Genomic DNA, 20,077 nt, shown 5'->3' with positions numbered 1-20,077 from the left:
GGTGCCACCAGAATCACCCTGCAGAATGAGCGGCATCCTGCCTGGCTTCTCAAAATGAATTAGCTGCTTGTAGCTACCTAAGGTGACTTAAAGAATAGACATACTGAAAGGAGGGAGGGAGCAACAAGGGGGATTGTTTTATGAACAATATAGATGTCTAACAAATGTGCTATATACTTGAAACCAATTTAAATAAATTATAAAAAATTGTTTTTTCAATGTTAATTGACTAATACCACTGATATGCAGTATCAATTGTGTTGTAATTTACGTGTCTATATGTATATAGATCTGTTTCCGGACATTTTATTCTGTTCCATTCTTCCGTGAGTCTGTCCTCGTGCCAATGCAATGTAATAAAGTATCTTAATTACTTTAGAAAAAACAAATAATAGACATACTGGAAAGAATTGTTTACACAGCTCATCTGAATGTTGGGGCGTATCTGCCAAGTGCCGCACTCTTAAGATCAATCTCATCTATGCCAAGCTGGTGAAATGATTAGCCAAAATTCAGTTGCTGCCTTTCTCCTTGCCCCACACACATTGTCAAAGTGCTTTCTCACTGTGGAAAATGTGAAAATACTTGAAAGATTGGAAGGATTAAAAGTGGGAGGGAGGGAAGGGCCATGAGCGATCCAAACACATTTTCTTTTGACCCTTTAAAATGCATTTTTTTTATATAATTGATATTCTACACTCTAAGATATGACTTTATATCTTGCCTTTTGCTTCACATAATATCATAAGCTTTTCCTTAAAACTTTTCGAAAATAATATTTTTAACATTCTTTTATCAGTTAGGTTCTTTTCCTTTTTTTCGCTGATGTGAAGAATGATTTAGCAGTTGTCTCGGTTCATTATCTTTGTCTACATTTTGAATATTTATTTTCCTCTTTAAGAGAGATTTTTAGAAGTAGAATTATGTGGCTAAAGGTTTGAACGTTTTAAAGACTTTCTCTTTCTCTCTATCTGGACACATGACTTTCCAGAAAGGTTGTATGAGTTTCTCCTCTTCTCAGCATCATGTGTGAGTAACTGTCTTGCCTCACTTTCAAACATTTCTTAACTTGAAAAAGTGAATAGCAATATGTTATTTTTATTTATTTGCAATTCCATGATGATTAGTGGTGATGAATTTATGATAAAGAAGTAATTTCTATTTCTTCCTTTGTGAATTGTATACTTTTTGGGCTTTGGGTGTTTTAAAGAGCTTTCTATGACCTCTTAATATCTATAAAGATTAGCCTCTTAGCATATTTCTTTCAAATTTTAACCAGTTTGTGATTTGCCATTGGATTTTTTGGTTACAGCTTGATTGAGCCATAATTCACATAACATAGAATTTACTCATTTAAAATATACAATTTGCTAAATATTTTTGTATAGTCATGGGTTGATACAACTATTACTACAATTAATTCTAGAATGTTTTCATCACCTTAAAAAGAAATTCCGAACCCTTTAGCCATCATTTCCCATTCTCCTCCCTTCCCCTCACCCCAGTCCCCCCCAGCCCTAGTTACTCACTAATCTACTTTCTGTCTCTATAGATTTGCCTATTCTGGACATAGCATATATTTGGAATCATATAATATGTGGTCTTTTGTGGCTGGCATCTTTCATTCAGCATATTTTCAATGTTCATCTGTGTTGTATCATGTATCAGTATTTTATTTGTTTTTACGGCTGCATAATATACCACATTTCATCTATCCATTCACCAGCTAGCTGATGGACATTTGTGTTGTTCCCACCTTTTGGCTATTATGACTAATGCTTCTATAACCATTACAACTTAGTTTTTAAACAAACATTTATTTACTGAAGTTTTAAATTCATGTCATCAACTCTGTTGCTTGTTTAAATGTATTTCTTCATTTGTTTAAGATTAACAAATCTTTTCTCAAACCAATGATAAAAGTTTCACCCATGTTTTAATTTTTTGATTTTTAAAATTTGTTGTATTTTCCATTTCAATCTGTAATCTATTTATATTTTATTTTGGAGTCTATGAGAATTTGGAAGAATCTTATAGTGCTTTTGTCCACCATTCCCACCCCAAATAGCTAAATTTTTCTAGCATCATCTGAGTCATAATTTCCACCAACTATTTTCTTTATTCTGTACTGATTGCTAATGCTTTCTTTTTCACATGAGAATGAAGCTTGATTTGGGGCTATCTGTTCTATTTAAATTTGATTTTTTATGAATTTAATGTAAAATAGGACTACACTTTATTGTTTTTTAAACTTTAGTAGGAAACATAATACCTATATTAATAGAATTTTCTTAGATAAGAGAATTAAATAATAATAATAATATGAAGAAGAAAAACAATGATGCAATGACAATTTAAAACTCAATGCAAGAAAGGGTGTGTGGCTTGTACTCTAAATTTTATTCAAAAACAGGAAGTTTTTTTCTATGATTATCGATTGACTCAGGTCTTCTATGTATTTTGAGACAATTTTAATAATTTATATTTTTCTGTAAAAATTGTATTAAATGGTCAAAATTCTTAGCATAGAGTTTTTACATCACTGTGTTCCTAAAAGTTTTTTTAAAAAAACTGTTATCTTTTAGATATCTGTTAACATCTTTTTCTTATTTGGCTTATTTATCTTTTCTCTATTATTTTATTAATTATATTTACTAGAGCTTTGACTCTTTGGTCAGCAGACATATGGGTCAGTAATATGGAAGAAATTAAGAGCCTTTTTTTTTTTGAAGCAATGGTAGATTGTACTGTGGGCCTGTCCCAAAGGGATTACACCTGTGTAATATATTAGACTAGGTAATTGGCAAGAAAGTGTCTGAATAATTATGGAGTAATAATTAGTTATGGGAGGTTTTTTTTGTTTGTTTGTTTGTTTGTTTTTTTGCAGTTATAAGTAACAGATTGAATGTTTTAATGCTGTGGTTATTTTTTCATTCAGGAAAAAACCCTCAAAAATTAAAAAAAAAAAAAAGAAAAAGAAAAAAAAATGATGTCCAGGCATCTGATAATTAAAAATTGAGCTTGACGTGATAGTATGTAATTATTAAGAAGAAGAATATTAATTATCCTTGATCTTTTTGTCTCTTTTCACAGGCTCTGTGGTGGGTGGGAGGAGATTGGGTGGTACGTATAGCTCTGTCCATGAGGTTGGGCCTTGGCCATTTTAGAAGTGACCAATAAAGATGAGAAGGGTATGGGGAAGGGCAGATCCAGCAGAGAAAGAGGCAGTGCTCAATTAATTTGGCTTGAAGAGCAGGGAGGTAGGGATATTACTGCTGTTAGCCTTTGTAAGCAGTCATTACCACTGCGTGAGAGGGGACTCAGCCCGAATGGAAAGGTAAGGAGAGATCTAGGAGAATGATGGTTCTGATGCCTAGTGAAGAACAATATCACTCTCCTCGGAACTCCCAGGGTCCTTTGCACCATCCCTTAGCACTAAATTCTGCCTGAATTCCTGTTGCACAAATAAGATCAGAGACCTGGATGCACTGAGCCAGGCCTTCTGGAACAGTGCGTCTTAGGAGAAATCGCAGACTGGGGAGGAGCGGCAGGAGTGCGTGCCCCACTGGTCATCACTCTGTGGGGTCATCTGTAGGCATCTGTCAGCATAGATGTCAGGCTTTAGGACAGAACCCCTGTTAAGGCTGTGGGGCTTTTAAGCTGCATATCTGAGAAGCCTTAGCCCCTCGCCCTGCCCAATTAGGTCCTGGAGCTCCTTGCCTAGGACCTTGTCCACTAGCCCTGCTCCCCGACCTCAACCTTCACAATGTGGGAACACAGTTTCTCTGATGGCATGAATGGGGGTCTAGGTGCAAGGCTATGGTTACAGCTTTCTGTGGGGGACATATCAGTGGCCTGATCCACCAGCCACCCCAGCATTCTACCAAGGACTTATTACCATGAACACTGCAAGAGGCCAGCTCCTTCCGCAGGAGGCCAGCCTGCAAGAATCAGCCATGCTAACCCTTTCCTCTCACTACCCAGCCATCCTTTTAGGTTGTGGGCTCTATGGAGGCAGATTGATGACTGATTCATCTGCATGTCTTTTCAGTGCTCTGTAAGTGGTTTACGAGTGTAGAAGAGCAAGCCCAAGAAAGGGACAGTGAAACTTCCTGCTTCTCTTAACCATTTCTGACCATTTATCTCTCTTTGAGGATATGATGAAATATTTGGACTCTCTCCAGAAAAGTACAGGCAAACACATATACATACAAGCAAACACAGGATCTTGCACACAGGTAGCCTGTCAATAGATAGACTTTAGCTAATAGCCCCTGCTAATAGAGTTCTGATAGACTCCATTTACACCTTCTCAGTATCATCTCATCTTGTGCCATGTCCCTCACAACTGCACACCCCTGTTCAGCTGCTCTTAATCTGTGTATGCTCTAATCTTTCTACAATAGAGGTGTTGGCTGTGCTACTGATCTGGAACCCAGTTCTACTGATCTAAGATTTGTTGAAATGACGTTTCCTACTATTGTCCTGGCAGGGTTGCATTGGTAGCCAGGACCCTGAGAAATCATGGGTTTCTGGACAGCACAGGTTTTATTTGATGTTCAAAAGATGACCAGAAATGAAACTAGGCCATTCTTGACTCTACTCGAGGAGACACCCCTCCTTTTCTCCCAACCACCGAAGCCAGCCCTGCAAGAAGTCTGGATGTAAAGGTCCTGAAAGCCCATTGATTGAGAGTAGGCTTGCCAGCCTCATACGGGAGCCTGCCTCAGACTAATGGGCTTTCCTCATCACTGTTATCCTCTTACCGTCACTCCAACACACGGTGGTTGACTTTTCCCCGTTAGGTCCTCTTTCATGATTTCCTGAGTTACTCCCTTCAGCTCGTATTTGTTTAACGTTCAGAGCCATTTCCTATTTGGTAATGTTTGGGGCTTTCATGGTGTGGAACATGCCCATCAGTTCTCCTTCCTTCTCTTCCCATTCAGCAGTGTTCTCTGTTCCATAGATTCTGGCTGTGACACAGTCACCGATACCGAGACTGAGGACGAGAAGGTCTGTTCCTGCTCAAAGCGGCAGAGCCTACGGCCGGAGACTTCACCTGGGAACCTGATGGTGGTACAGCCGGACCGCATTCGCTGTGGGGTAGGTGCTTCTGGGCCTGGACTGATGTCAGAATGTGGGCTTTCAGGCTTTTCAGTGGATGCCTTTGTTGGCGTAAAGGGAAGGGGCTTCTCCTGTTGCACCTCAGTGTAATCCCAGCCTTCCTGTGGGGTTTCTCCTATACATTAGTTGTCCTGGGAATCCCAATACCTGGGTCTTGGGCACACCTCCCTCAGTCTTTTAAGTCAAAGAGAAATGAGCCCTGGAATGTATGTGTCATCAGTTTAAGACTTTTAGTTCATGTATCCAAAACCAAGGACACGTGGGAAACCAGCAGACATGAGCATTATTAGACACTTATGTCACCTCTGGACTTAGAGGCCTGGTTCTGTTCCTGCTAGCCTGGTGCTGGGAAGAAAGGGATGTGGGGTACTTAGAGAGCTTGCTTCTCCATTAGCTGGCCACTGGCATGGCCCAAACAAGTGCCTTGCAGCTTGATGGCTGAAACTTGCTGGCCAGTGTTGCTTGCAAAAGGGATAAGATTAATACCCAAGCATAATGTAACTGACATTTTCAGGATGACCTGAGTGTGATGACCAACTGATGGGTCACTGTCGTTTGAATCCTATGTTAGTATTGATAGTTTTTCATCATCTTTTCCTAATCAACAATGTGTGATATTAGCTCAGAGTAGTAAAATGCTTCCCTGTGGGTACAAACCCTTTGCTAAGTGTGTCACTGGGGGCTCCTAGAGACAAGAGCTATGGCAATGGGAAGTACTAACTTTCTTGTCTTTGTGAGTGATTTTCTGTGCAGTCTGAGTCCATGAAGCATTGGACAAAGACTCCCTACACGAGGGTTGCAAACTGCTGCTTTGGGCTGGATCGAACTCATAGATATGTTTGTTTTGGAGTGCACAGTATGTTACAAGTTAGGCATGCAAATCTCTGTTTACAGATTTCTTCGCATCTGAACCTGGTACTACCAGGCCTGAGATGACTGCCGGGCTGAGCAGCCCTTACATGGGGCACACATCTCCTGATTTGTTCCATATTCCTTCCTGCCTTCCCCATTCCCCTATCATCTTGAGATCAGGCTAGTGGATACCTGTGGGTGGCAGTTTTGGAACTAAAGAACAATGCCCTTCACATGTTTCCCTAATTCTCCAGGCTTTTGTTTCTTCTCCCATCTGGGCTCCCACTAACCCAGGATTCTCCTTGTTGCCCAGGTCTCTTGGTCCATGGTCCACTGGGGTGGGTTTAGGTCCTGACTGTCAATAGGGGAGGCACACTAGTTCTGTCTGGCTCCCCACACTCGCTGGGAGAAGAAGTAAGTGGGATGGGACCGGGCCTGCAGCAGGAGTCAGGTCAACTATGAACACATTTGCATTCAGCTTCAGCAGCTCCCAGGAGCCAGGACCATGCCCCTCCCTTGCCTGGTCACGAAGGGCACTCTGATGACTTTACAGCAGAATCTTAGAATGAACACTTGGGGATTAGCTATGGCCAGAAATCTCTCCTTTCTCTCCTTTTTTTCAGTAAGGGGGTGGGGGCCGGTGGAGTGTGGTTGTCCTTACCAGTTCAATCTCTTGAAAGGACCATTGCCTAGCACAATAAAACAAGATAATTCCATTTGGCAGTCTTAGCAAGAGATCTTAGACCAAGGTAAAATAGCTATTCAGATTGCTCAGTGCCTTGGGAAAATTAATCCTCCTGTAACTTATTTTTGTCTGTCTAAGAACAGCATTAAGTTACAGAATAGGAGGGCTTTTCTAGGTGCCTTTCACATTGTAAGATGCATATGAGTCACCCAGGTGTCTTGTTAGAGTGCACACTCTGATTCAGTAGGTCCAAGAAGGGCCTGAGCATCTGCATTTATAATAAGCTTCCAGAGGAAGCCAATGCTGCTGGTCCCTGGACCTCACTTCAGGTAGCAAGACTAGTCTAGAATTCTGTTTATCCAACTATCTGTGGTAAAGAGCCATTTTTTATTTTGTTTTTTAAATTTTCAATTCTACCATGGACCAATGCTTTTATAAAATACAAAAACAAAAACAAAAAAAATGCTATAAAAATGAAAAAATAAGACATATAAAATATAAGCTGCAGATTTTTAACTTGTTACTGTGAGGTTCAACAGGTATAAGATTATTCCATCAAATTGCTATAAAGGTTTATAAAAGTTCACTCTTGGTTTTTGTAACTCGTCTAATTGGGACCTGTGGTGAACAGTCACTGCCAAGCCCTGGACTGCAGACCCCACCCTGTTCTGGAACAGCTTCCCTACATAGGGCTGGGACTATTGGAGCAGGGACACCCTCAGGCTCAGCACCCTAATATGGACCCAGAAAGGAGAGAGGATGATGACTGGTCTCCTGTTCCAGGTAGAAACCACTGTCTACGTCATCGTGCGATGTAAGTTGGATGAGAGAGTGACGACGGAAGCAGAATTTTCTCCTGAGGATTCTCCCTCAGTAAGGGTGGAAGCCAAGCTGGAGAATGAGTACACTGTTTCCATGAAGGCTCCCAGTAAGTAGCCCCATTTACCTCGGAAATTAGGCATCATGTTAAGGTAGAGGTCCCTTCTTGTTTTCTTTTACTTGTCCTGTCTTTATTTAGCAGCTGAGCCAAGTGACAGCCAAAATTTGGATTTGATTGTCATGTTCTATTTAGAGGAAAAGGGAGTGACAGAAACATAATGTGTAATGGGGGGAAATGGCTATATAAAAATTGTTATCATTGTAAAGTTAATATATTAAAACTCTTTAAATTTAGAGGAAAGTAAGAAAAAAGCCATCAGAACACCATTCAGTCTTTTTGGCTTTTGTTCGCAATATTTAGAAACATAGTTGTTTCGATAGTATCTATTATCTGATATTCTGTTTTTCTTTACATAATCTTATATTCTCTCCCTACCTCTTTAACCCCCATGCTATTACAAGGACTTTATAACTTTTCTTTTTATAACACATTTTTTATACTACAAAAGTAATGTGTGCTCAGTACAAAAACTTGAAGAATACAGTAACCATAAAGGGAAAGTACATAGAAAATTACTCATATGCCCACCCCAAAGGAAATTGCTGGTTTTTGTATTTTTCCGTATCTGTATACATGGCTTCATGCTTTCTGATAGCCCACTTATGAATATTTTTCCATGTTAATAACTATTCTTTTACAACATGATGCTTAATGGTTATAAGATAACCCCATTGTATAGATGTGCCATAATTTATAATAAAACTACTTCCTTGTGTTGGACTTGCATCTTATAACCATAATTTTTAAAGCTGCATAATACTCAGCTGAAAAGAAGTATCATCTTTTAATTTCTTAATTTCCTCATTGTTGCACATTTATGTCATTTCTGGTTTCTCCTTATTGTTTTAAATTATGGTATATTGAGCATCATTATGCTAGCAGGTTTTTTTGTTTTTCTTTTTTTTTACTTGTTATATTTAGGATTATTTCCTTAAAATGGAATCCCTGAAACAATGGGCATTTTGCAGGATCCTGGAAAATAGTGTTTCATTGCTTTCGGAAACCTTGCTACCATCAAGTTTATTTACTGTGCCATCACCAACACTAGGTGTTATCATTTTAAATATATATTTTTTTGCTAATTTGATATGCTTTTAAAAAGCAGCTCATTGTTTTTCTTTGTATTTCTTTGATTACTAAGTGAGGTTGAATATTTTCCCATGTTCTCTGCTTGTTGCATTTCCTCTTTTGTGAATCGAATCTTTGTGGTTCATGTATTTTTAGTTTTTCTTTCCCCCTCAAAACCCCTTCCTGTGGTGCAGAAGAGAGAGAGCATGCAGGAAGAGCTCGTAGTAATGACAGCAGAGCAGTGAATCAGTTCTACTGGCCCAGCGTGGCAGACGTACAGAGTTCCACCTGCCGAGATCCCTCCTACCTTCTGGAAACCAGTGGCCTTTGTATACAGTGCTTTAAATTAAACTCTTCTTCCTGTTTATTGTGGTACTGGGCCTATAGTAGTGAACAGAGTAGATGAAAATCATTCAAAAATTAAATTCCAGACCCAGTCAGGGTGATTCCTCTCACTCAGAGCCTGTCATGTGCTCGTCTGCTCATCTTCTACTTCTGCCCTTTCCCTCACTTTCCTATCCCCAGCTCACCTCCAAGATCTTTCTTCCAGCCTCCAATTAATTTCTTCACTATGAATCCATGAACCCTTTTCCCTGGACCCTTGTTCATTTTAGGCACTTTTATGGTATCTTTTCTTCTGTTCAGACCTTTCATCTGGGCACGTTTCTCTGAAGATATATTCTGGGGATTTAGTGGTGTGTGAAACTGTCATCAGCTATTACACTGACATGGAAGAAATTGGGAATTTGTTGTCCAATGCTGCAAATCCTGTGGAGTTCATGTGTCAGGTAAGGTTGTGGAGAGGAAACCTGAGTTTTCTGGATATGTAGTTTGTGTTCGTGATCCATCAGCTTTGAATCTGCTGCATGGGAGATAGCTGGATTTAAAATATCACCATCTTCACTTTTGTTTTTAGGCCTTTAAAATTGTACCCTACAACACAGAGACCCTTGACAAACTGCTTACTGAGTCTCTGAAGAACAACATCCCCGCCAGTGGACTGCACCTCTTTGGAGTCAACCAGCTGGAAGAGGAAGATATGATGACAAGTAAGTCAACATTCAAACCTCAGGAAACCAACAGAGCAGGTTGATTCCAGTTTGCTGGTCAGCATCAACCCCTGCTCATACTTTCTTCTGGTTCCTGCCCTACAGCCCTTCCTTTGAGGATTCATTTTTCACTGGCTAGCCAGAGATTCTTCTGAATTGTAAATCTGAATACCTTACACCCTTACTGAAAACTCTTTGTGGTTCCCCCTTGCCTTCTAAAGTTTAGACCCCTTAACCTGTTGGCAAGTTCTTCCCAATGGCTCCTGCTGCATTTCTACTCTCATCTCCCTGTACTCTCTCCCCTGACTTCTGTGCTCTGCTCTGTGGAAGGTATGAACTTCTTTCATTCACTGAAAATTCCACCCTGCCTCTTGCCACCTTGACTCATGGGAACACAGTTCTTCCTGCCCTTCTTGGTTGCCATTTACTTGGCTAACTTCTCTTCACCTCCCTGCAGCAGCTTAGTTTGCAGTTTCTCAGGAAGACCTTCTCAAACCTTCAGTAGGTTCCATCTACATACTGTGAACTCCCCTAGCACGATGGGTATTTTAGTGCTCCTCAGCTGTGTCTGTCTTCTTTGCTAGGCTGTCAGTTCAATGAGGGCTGGGTCTGTACCTGGGTAGTCCAGCTCAGGCTCAAAATAAATTCTTGTTTGATGAGGGCGGAGCAGTCTTGAGTGCATATGTGACATGCTGGGAGCTTGGAGAACCACTGGCATGGGGATTGGCGCCTGGAACACTGGACAGGATGCCTCTTATTGTGCTTTTGTGGACACCACTCTTCCCTCGTGCCATGGTTGCACTACACAAGGGGACCCACGTCTTGTTACCCTCTGCCTGCGTTCTATCCTTCCATAGCCTAAGAAACCCATAGGATGAGGTTATGTCACCTTCATATCCTCCTCCTAGGGGCATTCTCTTGTTGCCTCTCCCCATTTTCTCACTATGGATGCTCTTGCATCACTTTGGCAGGTGTTAAGATTCCCTATTCTTAAACTTGGGGCTCAGAGGGAGTGCGTGGAATCCTGGGGACATTTTCAGACCCCTCATTCCAAGAATCGTATGCTGGTGACTATGAAGCTGGAATTGTCTTGTTTAAATATGTAGATATAGATTATATAGAGATATAGATAGATATATGTATTTATATCTATATGCCTTTCTATATGTATGTTTATGTATGTGTGTGTGTGTGTGTATCATCGTTGGGTTTAGAAATCAATTTTTATGGACACAAGACAAAAAATATTCCCCCCAACTTCACAATAAACTTTTCGATTTTCTTGGTCAAGTTTAACTTGCTATATTCAGATATTAATAGGTAGGGGGGTTCACGGGGATTCAGTGACTCTCAGGAGTACTTTGTTTCCCATGAATCAGAGGTTAATAGACATCTTAGGGTTCACATACATTAATACAAACATTCAAAGCCTGTTCTAAACAAGAACCTTATTGACTACCATCATATTAATCTTCTCAGGTCCCTTTGAGATAGTCTGGAAATATTTTTTATTTCAAAACTAAGGCCCAGGGGAAGACTAATAAGTAACATAGTTAGGATTACTTGATACACTTTATGAATAAGAGCTAAGAAGATGGACTTCTTTCTTTCGATCAGCATAAAACAATTCTTTAAAACACCTTAGAATTTGCAGAGAAGATCAAAACATGATTATGTTGTCCTTTGTGACTGTTATTTAAACCTTTAAAAAAATCAGCACGTTTTGAATTAGTATTACTTCTCAGGATTCTCTGGGCCTTTTAGAGAAAGAAGGTAGGCTTTTAATTATTAGATTTGCTAATTAATTAACACGTCATTTCTTCTGTCATCTGAGGGCATAATCTTCAGTGACTCCCTGAAGGGAGCTGTCAGATGTTAGGTCAGTCAACCAGAAGGTAACGATTGAGTGCCTGCTGGGTGTCATGCTAGGCTTGCCAGCTTCATCTCCTAGAACGAGAGTACCTCTTCCTTCATATTTATCTGTCTATTAACTTTTTATTGCAATTTTTCAGATCAGAGGGATGAAGAGCTGCCCACCTTGTTGCATTTTGCTGCAAAGTATGGACTGAAGAACCTCACTGCCTTGTTGCTCACCTGCCCAGGGGCCCTACAAGCATACAGTGTGGCCAACAAGCACGGCCACTACCCCAACACCATCGCTGAGAAACATGGCTTTAGGGACCTGCGGCAGTTCATCGACGAGTATGTGGTAAGGTCAAGGTGGGAGAGGCTCCAGAATTGGAAGTGCACTATGTGGTCTTGAGCTGCCTTTTCACCAAAGACTTGGTCGGATTTCATCTCTGGCATGTCCTCACATGCCTCTTCTGGCAGGGCCAGTATGTGTGGGCTAAAGAAGTAAACCCTGAGTCACATGGTCCTAGGTCCAAGTTCCCATACCAACATCTGTCAGTTGTGTGACTTGGGGCAAATCATGTGTCCTCTTTCTGTTTCCTAATATGCAGAAGGAAGATAACGATACCTCGATCCCTAGGGTTCTTTTGAGGATAAAAGGAAATAATGTAGGTAAAGGACTGAGGTCCACCTTCAAAGATTTTACAGGACATTTATGGAATGAATCTGCTGAAGGTTTGAGGTTTATTCCTCTTCTTCAGTCACCCCCTCCCCACTCCTCCCTATTTACTTCCAGATCACCTTGTCGGGATGCCCCCAGCTGCCTCACCTATCATCAGACCTAGGTGATCTGTTAAGATTGTTTTCTTCCTTAGAGACTGCTCTAAAGCTTTCCACCTGAGGTTTCGGGGAGCCCACTGTGAGGCCTCACCTTCCTCTGACAGCTTCTTTCTGAGCCTCTGCCTATCTTAGGGTAGATGTACCCAGTTTATCTGTGTCTCTGGTCTTGGACCCCCAAATCCTCCTTGTATGTTGACTTCTGGGTCCTTTGAGTGTAAACTCATCCCATGCCTAGGGATGACTTCCATTGTCTTGAGGGCGGCTGCCCTTCCTGATTCTACCCTTTTCTGGTTTTCCTCCATCTTTACAATTCACAGCAGGAAAGTGGGACTAACTTGGCCTGTTGTATGGGGCTGTGACCTCAAAAGGAGCAATGAGCACTGCTCTCTACCTCCAGACAGGAGTGAACCTGACGCCGGCTCTCTCCCATCTGGAGTTAGAGACTGTCAACAAGGCAGCGACTCACTGAGACATACAGAGGGTCTTCCCAAAGTTTGGGGGTGATTAAGTGCATTGAATGAATAGAATAGCTTGAGTCCCTGCTTTGAGCATGATTTATATCAATGAGGCTAAAAGGTGCTCACAGTCTGGGAATATTTACTCAGCTTTACTTTGAAGTCACAAACGTCTAAAAGGCAGTGTTTTATTTCCATGCCATTAGCTTTTATTAAGGACAATACCATATCCATAGAAATAACTGCTATTTATTGGCTTTATTTGATTGGTAAATGCATGATCTCATTTAATCCTCACCACAATGCTTTGAAGTAAACAGTAGTGTTATCTCCCTTTAACAAACAAGGAAAAGGGGTTGGAAAGACAGAGTAACTCTGTGTAGGGTCACACACTGGTAGGGGTAGAGCTGGGCTTTGAGCCTAGTTTGATGCCAAAGCTGGGGTTTGTGATCCTACGTACTCTTTGTGACAGGGAGGTTTAAAGATGCACTTTCAGCCTGCACTGAAGTTAATCTGGTTCATATTTCTCATATCATCTTCGTTCTCCAACTGTAATCACCTTCAACCAGTGCATCTTTAGCACTGCTACCAAAAAGTTGTCCCTGTGTGTTGTTTATGACCTCTAAGAACCGCCCCATTTCCTCTTTCTATCATGTCAATACTAAATGCCAGACCTGGAGTCACCAACACGTCACAGCTGCCACCTGGTCCATTTCCTTGAGTCTTACCGGGAAACCAATACAGAGTCCGTAGCAGATTAGCTCTCCTGGGGTAGCAGTGATGAAAATGAGTATTTTTGTGGGTTGATGCTGAAATAAGGATTGTGAAACACCGAAGTTTCTTACCAGGAAAAGTTGTGCAGAGGTTTCAGAGAAGTCAGCTCTCTGGCTTCCCGACCACCTGGAGTCAGAATGACAGAGGGCAGCTGGCCTGACTTAAGGGCACTTCACCTCAAACTGGCTCTTGGGCACACAGGGTATCAAACTGAGGGACACCTGGAGACCTGTACCGTCAGGCACTTTGGAGCAGCCTGCTGGAAGGAACAGGGACGAGGGAATCGGGTTCCTAAGGGCCCTCTGACTACACACACATGGAAGGACACCTTAGCTACAGCCCGGTTTGTCCCATTTGAATCTTCACGTGGCTAGTCAGTAAGGGTTATACCTTTGTGGGTCATTCGTTCCCTTTTGAGGAACCACTAGGGTGTAGTGGAAAGGTCAGAACCCAGGAATGCAGGCCCTTGTGTAAGGTGCACGATTTTTTAAGCTTTGGTTTTCTTGTCTGTAAACTAGGGAATATTATACCTTTCTTAAGCAGTGGTGGATGCGATGACATATAATGTATAGGTAAATACGCGCATCGCGCCTGACGCATAATAGGTGCTCATCGGAAAGTTGTAAATTTGTATCCTCTGGTCAATGGACGTTTAACGAGCATCGCCTGCATGCATGACTCTGTGTTTAGTGCTGGGGGAAGAAACAAAGGTTAAAACAAAAACATGAAACTAAAAAGACTTGGAGCTAGGCCTCAGGGAGCTTTCCATCAGGTGGAAAATACGGACATACGCACACACTTGCAACCCTGGCTCATGTGAAGCTTTACCTTGCCTGCCACAAGCCTATCCAGGGTCCTACCTCCACTCAGAAAGCCCGGCGTCTCAGTGGGCCTGTGGGTCCTGTTTTCTCTTTCAGGAAACTGTGGACATGCTGAAGAGCCACATTAAAGAGGAACTGATGCAGGGGGAGGAGGCTGACGCTGTGTATGAGTCCATGGCCCACCTCTCCACAGACCTGCTCATGAAATGTTCCCTCAACCCCGGTTGCGACGAGGAGCTGTATGAGTCCATGGCTGCCTTCGTCCCAACTGCCACTGAAGACCTCTGTAAGTAGCATAGCCCAGTTCCGCTTCCATCCCTTTGCTGACAGCTTTCCTCATTCTGCTGTATGGGGTGGGGGTTGGTGGGGGAAGTCCCTGCTTACCCCCACCTTACCCAGAGAGATGAAGATCCTGTTTTGTGCAAAGTTAGGTCTGTCATCATGTGCTGTGACAAGCAGAATTCTTCTCCAAACTTCCTCTGCTATGATTGCTGTGTGACTGGAAAGTTTATGTAAGGGCATGGAAGTCAGCTGGTGAAGGCATTGCTTTGTGATCCGAGAAGCTAAATCAGTGGTTTTCCACCCTGTCGGTCCCAACAGGCCCTTTCGACAGCAGTTTGCAATGCCCTCTTTACTACCCTGACATGAGATTCATACACCTACATATGAAAATCTTAGAAATAAAACATATACCCTAATTGAAGTATGAAAGAGAAGTATAAATATAAAAGAGAACTAATATAAAAAAAAAGGAGAGGGAATTCTCAGGTGTGCCTGCACGTGAGAACATAACGTGCAGGCATACCTGAGAATCACGTGAAGTAGTCAGATGCAGATACCTGCACTCAGAATCACTGTCACTGTCATGGCCTCAAATGCTGGGTGACGCATGTCTATTGTATTGGGAACTCAGATACCACCAGCAAGCAACATAGACATCAGCACCTGAATTTTCCTAAATGGTGAACTATTCTTCACACGCTTCTCTCCATTTTCATAGTAATTGAACTCCTGGAAAATTCAATATATTAAAATCATGAAAAAATGCAAAGTTATATTTATATATGAAGTAGTTTAGTTTCTAGGCTCAGAAAATTATAAACCAATTTTTTATGGTAACTCGATATTATTGGATAAATATATAATAAACTTATTTCTAAAATATCACATCTGTAGAATATGATTTTTCTTGTAAATTGCTTAACAAATTTTGCTCAAATTAACCAAAGTTTTTGGTTATATCATTTTGTCCCAATAGCAAAAGTAATTCATTCTTACAAAAACTTGAAACAAAATAGAGATATATAACTGAGTAATTAAAAGTCTACATGACTCTGCCTACCAAACCAATAAAACACTCATAATAGTTCAGTGGGTATATTTATCTATATTTCTCTTTATACCTTCTGATATTAAATAAAGAAACATACACACATACCTATACATGTCAGCAAGTAGCTGATAGATGCTCCAGAATTGCTCATTGGGTGCATGGATGTACAAGGACAGGGGGCGCCAGAGGCCGTTATGTGAGCTAATGTCTGGGCTACGAAAAGAGGAAGCAGGGCTGCAGCTGTCCAATGGTTTTTCTAAAAGAAACCAGGACTAAAATTTGTGGTGTTAGGTGGAAATTTATTGCACAGAATAAAGATTATGGTCCTAGAGACAAGGAGACCTGGGTTCAAATCTGAGGGCTATCACTTACTAGCTGCGAGACTTTGGAGAAGATGCGTAACCTCTGTGCCTCAGTTTTCTCATTTATAAAGTACAGGTTAATAAAAGCGTTCTCGTGCAGTTGCTTTAAGGAGTTAGTGAGAGAGCAGATTTGGACAGTGGGGATGACACCTCTCTACCTCCCCACCAGGTCACAGCTCCCTAGGGAAGAGCTTCCACCAGGGCTTCCAGTTACTGCTGGAAGAAAGCTTCTGCTGCCCTTCCCCTCTTCTCCCCCCTCCCTCAGAGGAGCAGCCAATCTGCCTGGCAGGCATCTAACAACCACTGGACCACACCTTCCAGACATGGTTTGGTTTGTTTCTGTCTGTGTGGTTTAATCCTGAGAATGACCACTTTCTCACTAGTCCGGAAGAAGCAGCAACTCGTACCTAAAGAGGACCATTCATGTTACTACCAATGATACTCTAGGGGAGAAGGCCGTTTAGTTCATAAATAAGGAGGACAAACCAATAAATCTAAGATTTGTATTTGCAACACAACCCAGACGTTAATAATTCAGAACATCTGCCAGTTGTTTCAAGTCAACAGATAATGTTTAATCTCTCAGATAATTGTCTCCTCTGATCATCCTTGGGCTTGATAGGTAGAATTATCCCCATTTTACAGAGGAGAAAACCGAGGCTCCATGTTTTAGTAACTTACTTACATCCCATCAAGGGAGAACTAGGTCAGGAATCTGGGTCTGCAGATTCTCAAGGGACAAGTCTCTCTGCTCCCCTACTGGGATAAAGGACTCTCCTGGCAAGCTCTTCTGGAATCTACATTTGCTAGCTCTGTGGTAGACACTTAGACAGGAACTATTTTTAAACGTCTAAGTAGGAAAGTTTATCAGTGCTACCTTTGTTAGCATTCAACCCTAGGGGCTGAAAATAAACATATTAAGGAATATAGTGTTTAGTCACTAATTCATTCGCTAGCTCTCAGGACCAACGTTATGGAGTGCAGGCTTTCGGCTGGCTCCTTGACACTGCTTTGGAGGTCACCTAACCATGTTGGGACACATCTGCCTCTTTTTGACTTGAGTTTTAGAAAAGTGGGAGTAATGAGGCCCCCTTTCCCAAAGAGGATTTAACACAACCACCGAGTAGGAACATTATCAGGGAAACTGTATTGAATGAAGGGGAGATGGGGAGCAGTGTTGGGTTCTGATCCTCAGATTTCATGATTCCATTCTGATCTTTCCTTCCCCTTTACTGGTGTGGGTGCGTGCGTGTATGCGCGCACGCGCGCACACACACCCACACACACACACATCCTCACACTCATGGTCTTTAGTTTAGATATGCTGCCACCAGGTGGTAGCTACACATCTTTTTAATCAGACCTTCAACTCCACTCCCAATTCTCTTGAGAATGTTTTGTTCAAGATCCCAGATTTAAACCATCACCATCCTTACCTCACTGTAACGAAATGAATGTCTTTATTAACGTCAGCTTATGCAAACACTAAACAAAAATCAAGGCACACCTCTCTTTGGGTGTTTTCACTATCTCCTGATGTTTTTCTCATTTAGTTCTTTTATCCCTGACTTTGTGTTCAGAGAATGATTCAGTGGTCCTGGTGGTCCTTTGACTTTGGTAATACATTTTGTGCAGAAAGCCTCATTCAGTGACTGGTTACTTCCCTGAGGCTCGGGACTGAGGCTTTGGGAGCCATTTCTGGAAAGCCCTTGTCCAGCTGTTTCCAAGGTAATCCGCTTGTGGATTTAGCTTTGCTTAAGTAACTCAGAGGCTTGTCTTTCTTCCATAGGAGAAAGGAGCAAAAGTAGAAAGGTGTAATATCTTGCTATTAGAAACTGTAAACTCACAGGGATCAGTTTAATCTATTCCAGAGGCTGCTTGGCTTCATATGACTCCTGCCTTGAACTTTTCTTTTGTGCCTCTGCTCCCTCCGCCTGGTTCTGCGGCTCAAGTTTGCGAACAGCAGAGAGCTGACTTAGCTCTTAGCAACCTCCTTGGAAACTGACATCTTTGTAGCAGATCATCTTCAGCGGTGTTTTCTTTACCTGAGCTCTCTGATTACAGGCCCTCTCTGCGAGCTGAGCCCCCTCTGAGCTGGGAACTCAGTTGGGCAGTAAAGGACCTTATACCCCAGCCATGTCAGGTCTGAGCCCAGCTGAAGGAGCATTTGTAAGCAAAATTGTTAAGTTACTGATTTTCTTCAGGAACATGCTGCCTTCCCTGTCTGTATCCTTTTCTCTCAGTTTTCCTGCCTGTGGCTGCTGAGGCTCTGCCGTCTTGCTGCTTGTTATCTTGGGAAGACTCTGGCTAGTGGAGCCAAGGAATGCTTTAGAGGCAGTGGGGCTGGGTGCAAGACATGAGATCTTACCAGGAAGGATCTTGTTCTCAGGCAGGGCTGAAATTGACCCAGCGGGACACAGGTAGGCACTGCCTGATTCCTATTGCTTTTTACTCCACCATATGTACAAGAACCATGTTGGGGACATAGGCACTTAGAGAAAACATTTTGGATTGAATGTTTTAAAGTTAATAAGAAAATCTCCGCCACCAGCAGTGACCTTCCTCCCCGCTCTGCACTTTTCTCGGGCAATGCACGCAAATCACTGTGCACTCCGTCTATGTACACGCTTCTCTGGTTACTCGCTCCTGCCTCAGAAAGCATGTTCCATCCATAGCGCTGTACACAATAGGTGCTCCACTGTTTCCTGAACTTGAGAGTACCAGAAAATAAGAAGTAATCCTATATTTTGTGGTGTGGAATAGTTTGTTGATGTTCCAGTGCAAAGACTTCACTTTCTCAGTAGGTGGTAGTGAGATGTCTATTAGATGTCCCCAAGTTGAGGACATCTCAGGGTGGTACTAGCTCCTTGGCTGTTCCAAGCTGCCTTTTCTATCATGTCTCCGTACATTCGCTTGTGCTGTTCCTGTGGCCTGAATGACCCCTCTCTTTTTCTCAGCTTGGGAAATGCCCAGATTCTTTCACGGAACCCAAACACCTCCATGCCACATGTTCATTTGTGCATGCCTCATTCATTTGTTCATTCACACATTCATTCATTCAACAATATTTATTGGACCCCTTCTGTGTTTAAGTCACTGCATTGGGTGACAAGGAGTCAGTAAACAAGCCAGCATGATCCCTGGCTCCTTCTAGAAGAGAGCTGGATATTAAACAAAAATACTAACTAGATATATTCAAACCGTGTCAGTGCCATGGAGGAAAAGGACACGGGGCCCTTACAGTGCAGCTAGGGGAGAGTGGGGAGGCATTTGACTTAGCAAGTCATGGTGCCCCCAGCATCCCACTATGAACTCATCCCATAGACTGATTCCTGCATGGCAGAGGGTCTATGTACTTGCCAGGAGTACTGTATTGAGACATTGACTGTCTGCATAAGAAAACCACAAAATCTAACTGGTTGCTTCCCTAACCCTTTCATTCTAAGCCCCTTCTTTTTCATTGACAATCAATTGGTCCTTCATCCCTCTCATTTCAAACTGCCATTCTCATCTCTCTCTCTCTCTCTCTCTCTCTCTCTCTCTCTCTCTCTCTCTCTCTCTCTGTTTCTCTGTTTCTCTCTCCCCTTCTGTTTCTCCCCTACCCCAAGTGCCCGCCCCGCACCCTCCGGCCCACCTTTCTCTCTCTCTGCATATATGTAACTCTCTCTCCTCTCTTTCTGTGTTTGTGTGTGTGTGCGTGTGTGTGTGTGTTTCTCTCTCTCTCTCTCTCTCTCTCTCTCTCTCTCTCTCTCTCTCTCTTTCTCTCCCCTTCCTGTCACTCTCCATTAGGGTATGAGAAGGCCGGACTTTTTCATTGACATAGTCAATCAAAGTACCCATTCCACCTGAGTGCAAGTGGAACCAGCCAGGTATCAGGTTATTGTTCTAGGTGTGATCATGCTGCTCCTGGCTCTGATCCTCTT

At 42.2% G+C, this 20,077-nt stretch overlaps 1 protein-coding gene across 1 annotated transcript in view; it reads left to right on the top strand.

Moving 5' to 3' along the window:
- The window catches only part of PIK3AP1 (phosphoinositide-3-kinase adaptor protein 1), a 91,047-nt gene that overhangs the window by 43,393 nt on the left and 27,577 nt on the right, over positions 1-20,077 (top strand). The window contains exons 3-8 of the mRNA XM_016164156.2: positions 4,967-5,103; positions 7,445-7,589; positions 9,315-9,457; positions 9,586-9,718; positions 11,731-11,927; positions 14,556-14,745. Of these exons, the coding sequence (XP_016019642.2) occupies positions 4,967-5,103; positions 7,445-7,589; positions 9,315-9,457; positions 9,586-9,718; positions 11,731-11,927; positions 14,556-14,745 (945 nt within the window). The remainder of the gene's footprint in view (positions 1-4,966; positions 5,104-7,444; positions 7,590-9,314; positions 9,458-9,585; positions 9,719-11,730; positions 11,928-14,555; positions 14,746-20,077) is intronic.

Source organism: Rousettus aegyptiacus, unplaced genomic scaffold (assembly GCF_014176215.1).
Source record: "Rousettus aegyptiacus isolate mRouAeg1 unplaced genomic scaffold, mRouAeg1.p scaffold_m13_p_6, whole genome shotgun sequence".
In the NCBI taxonomy this organism is placed as follows: Eukaryota; Metazoa; Chordata; class Mammalia; order Chiroptera; family Pteropodidae; genus Rousettus; species Rousettus aegyptiacus.
This window is presented reverse-complemented; position numbering and strand designations above follow the sequence as displayed.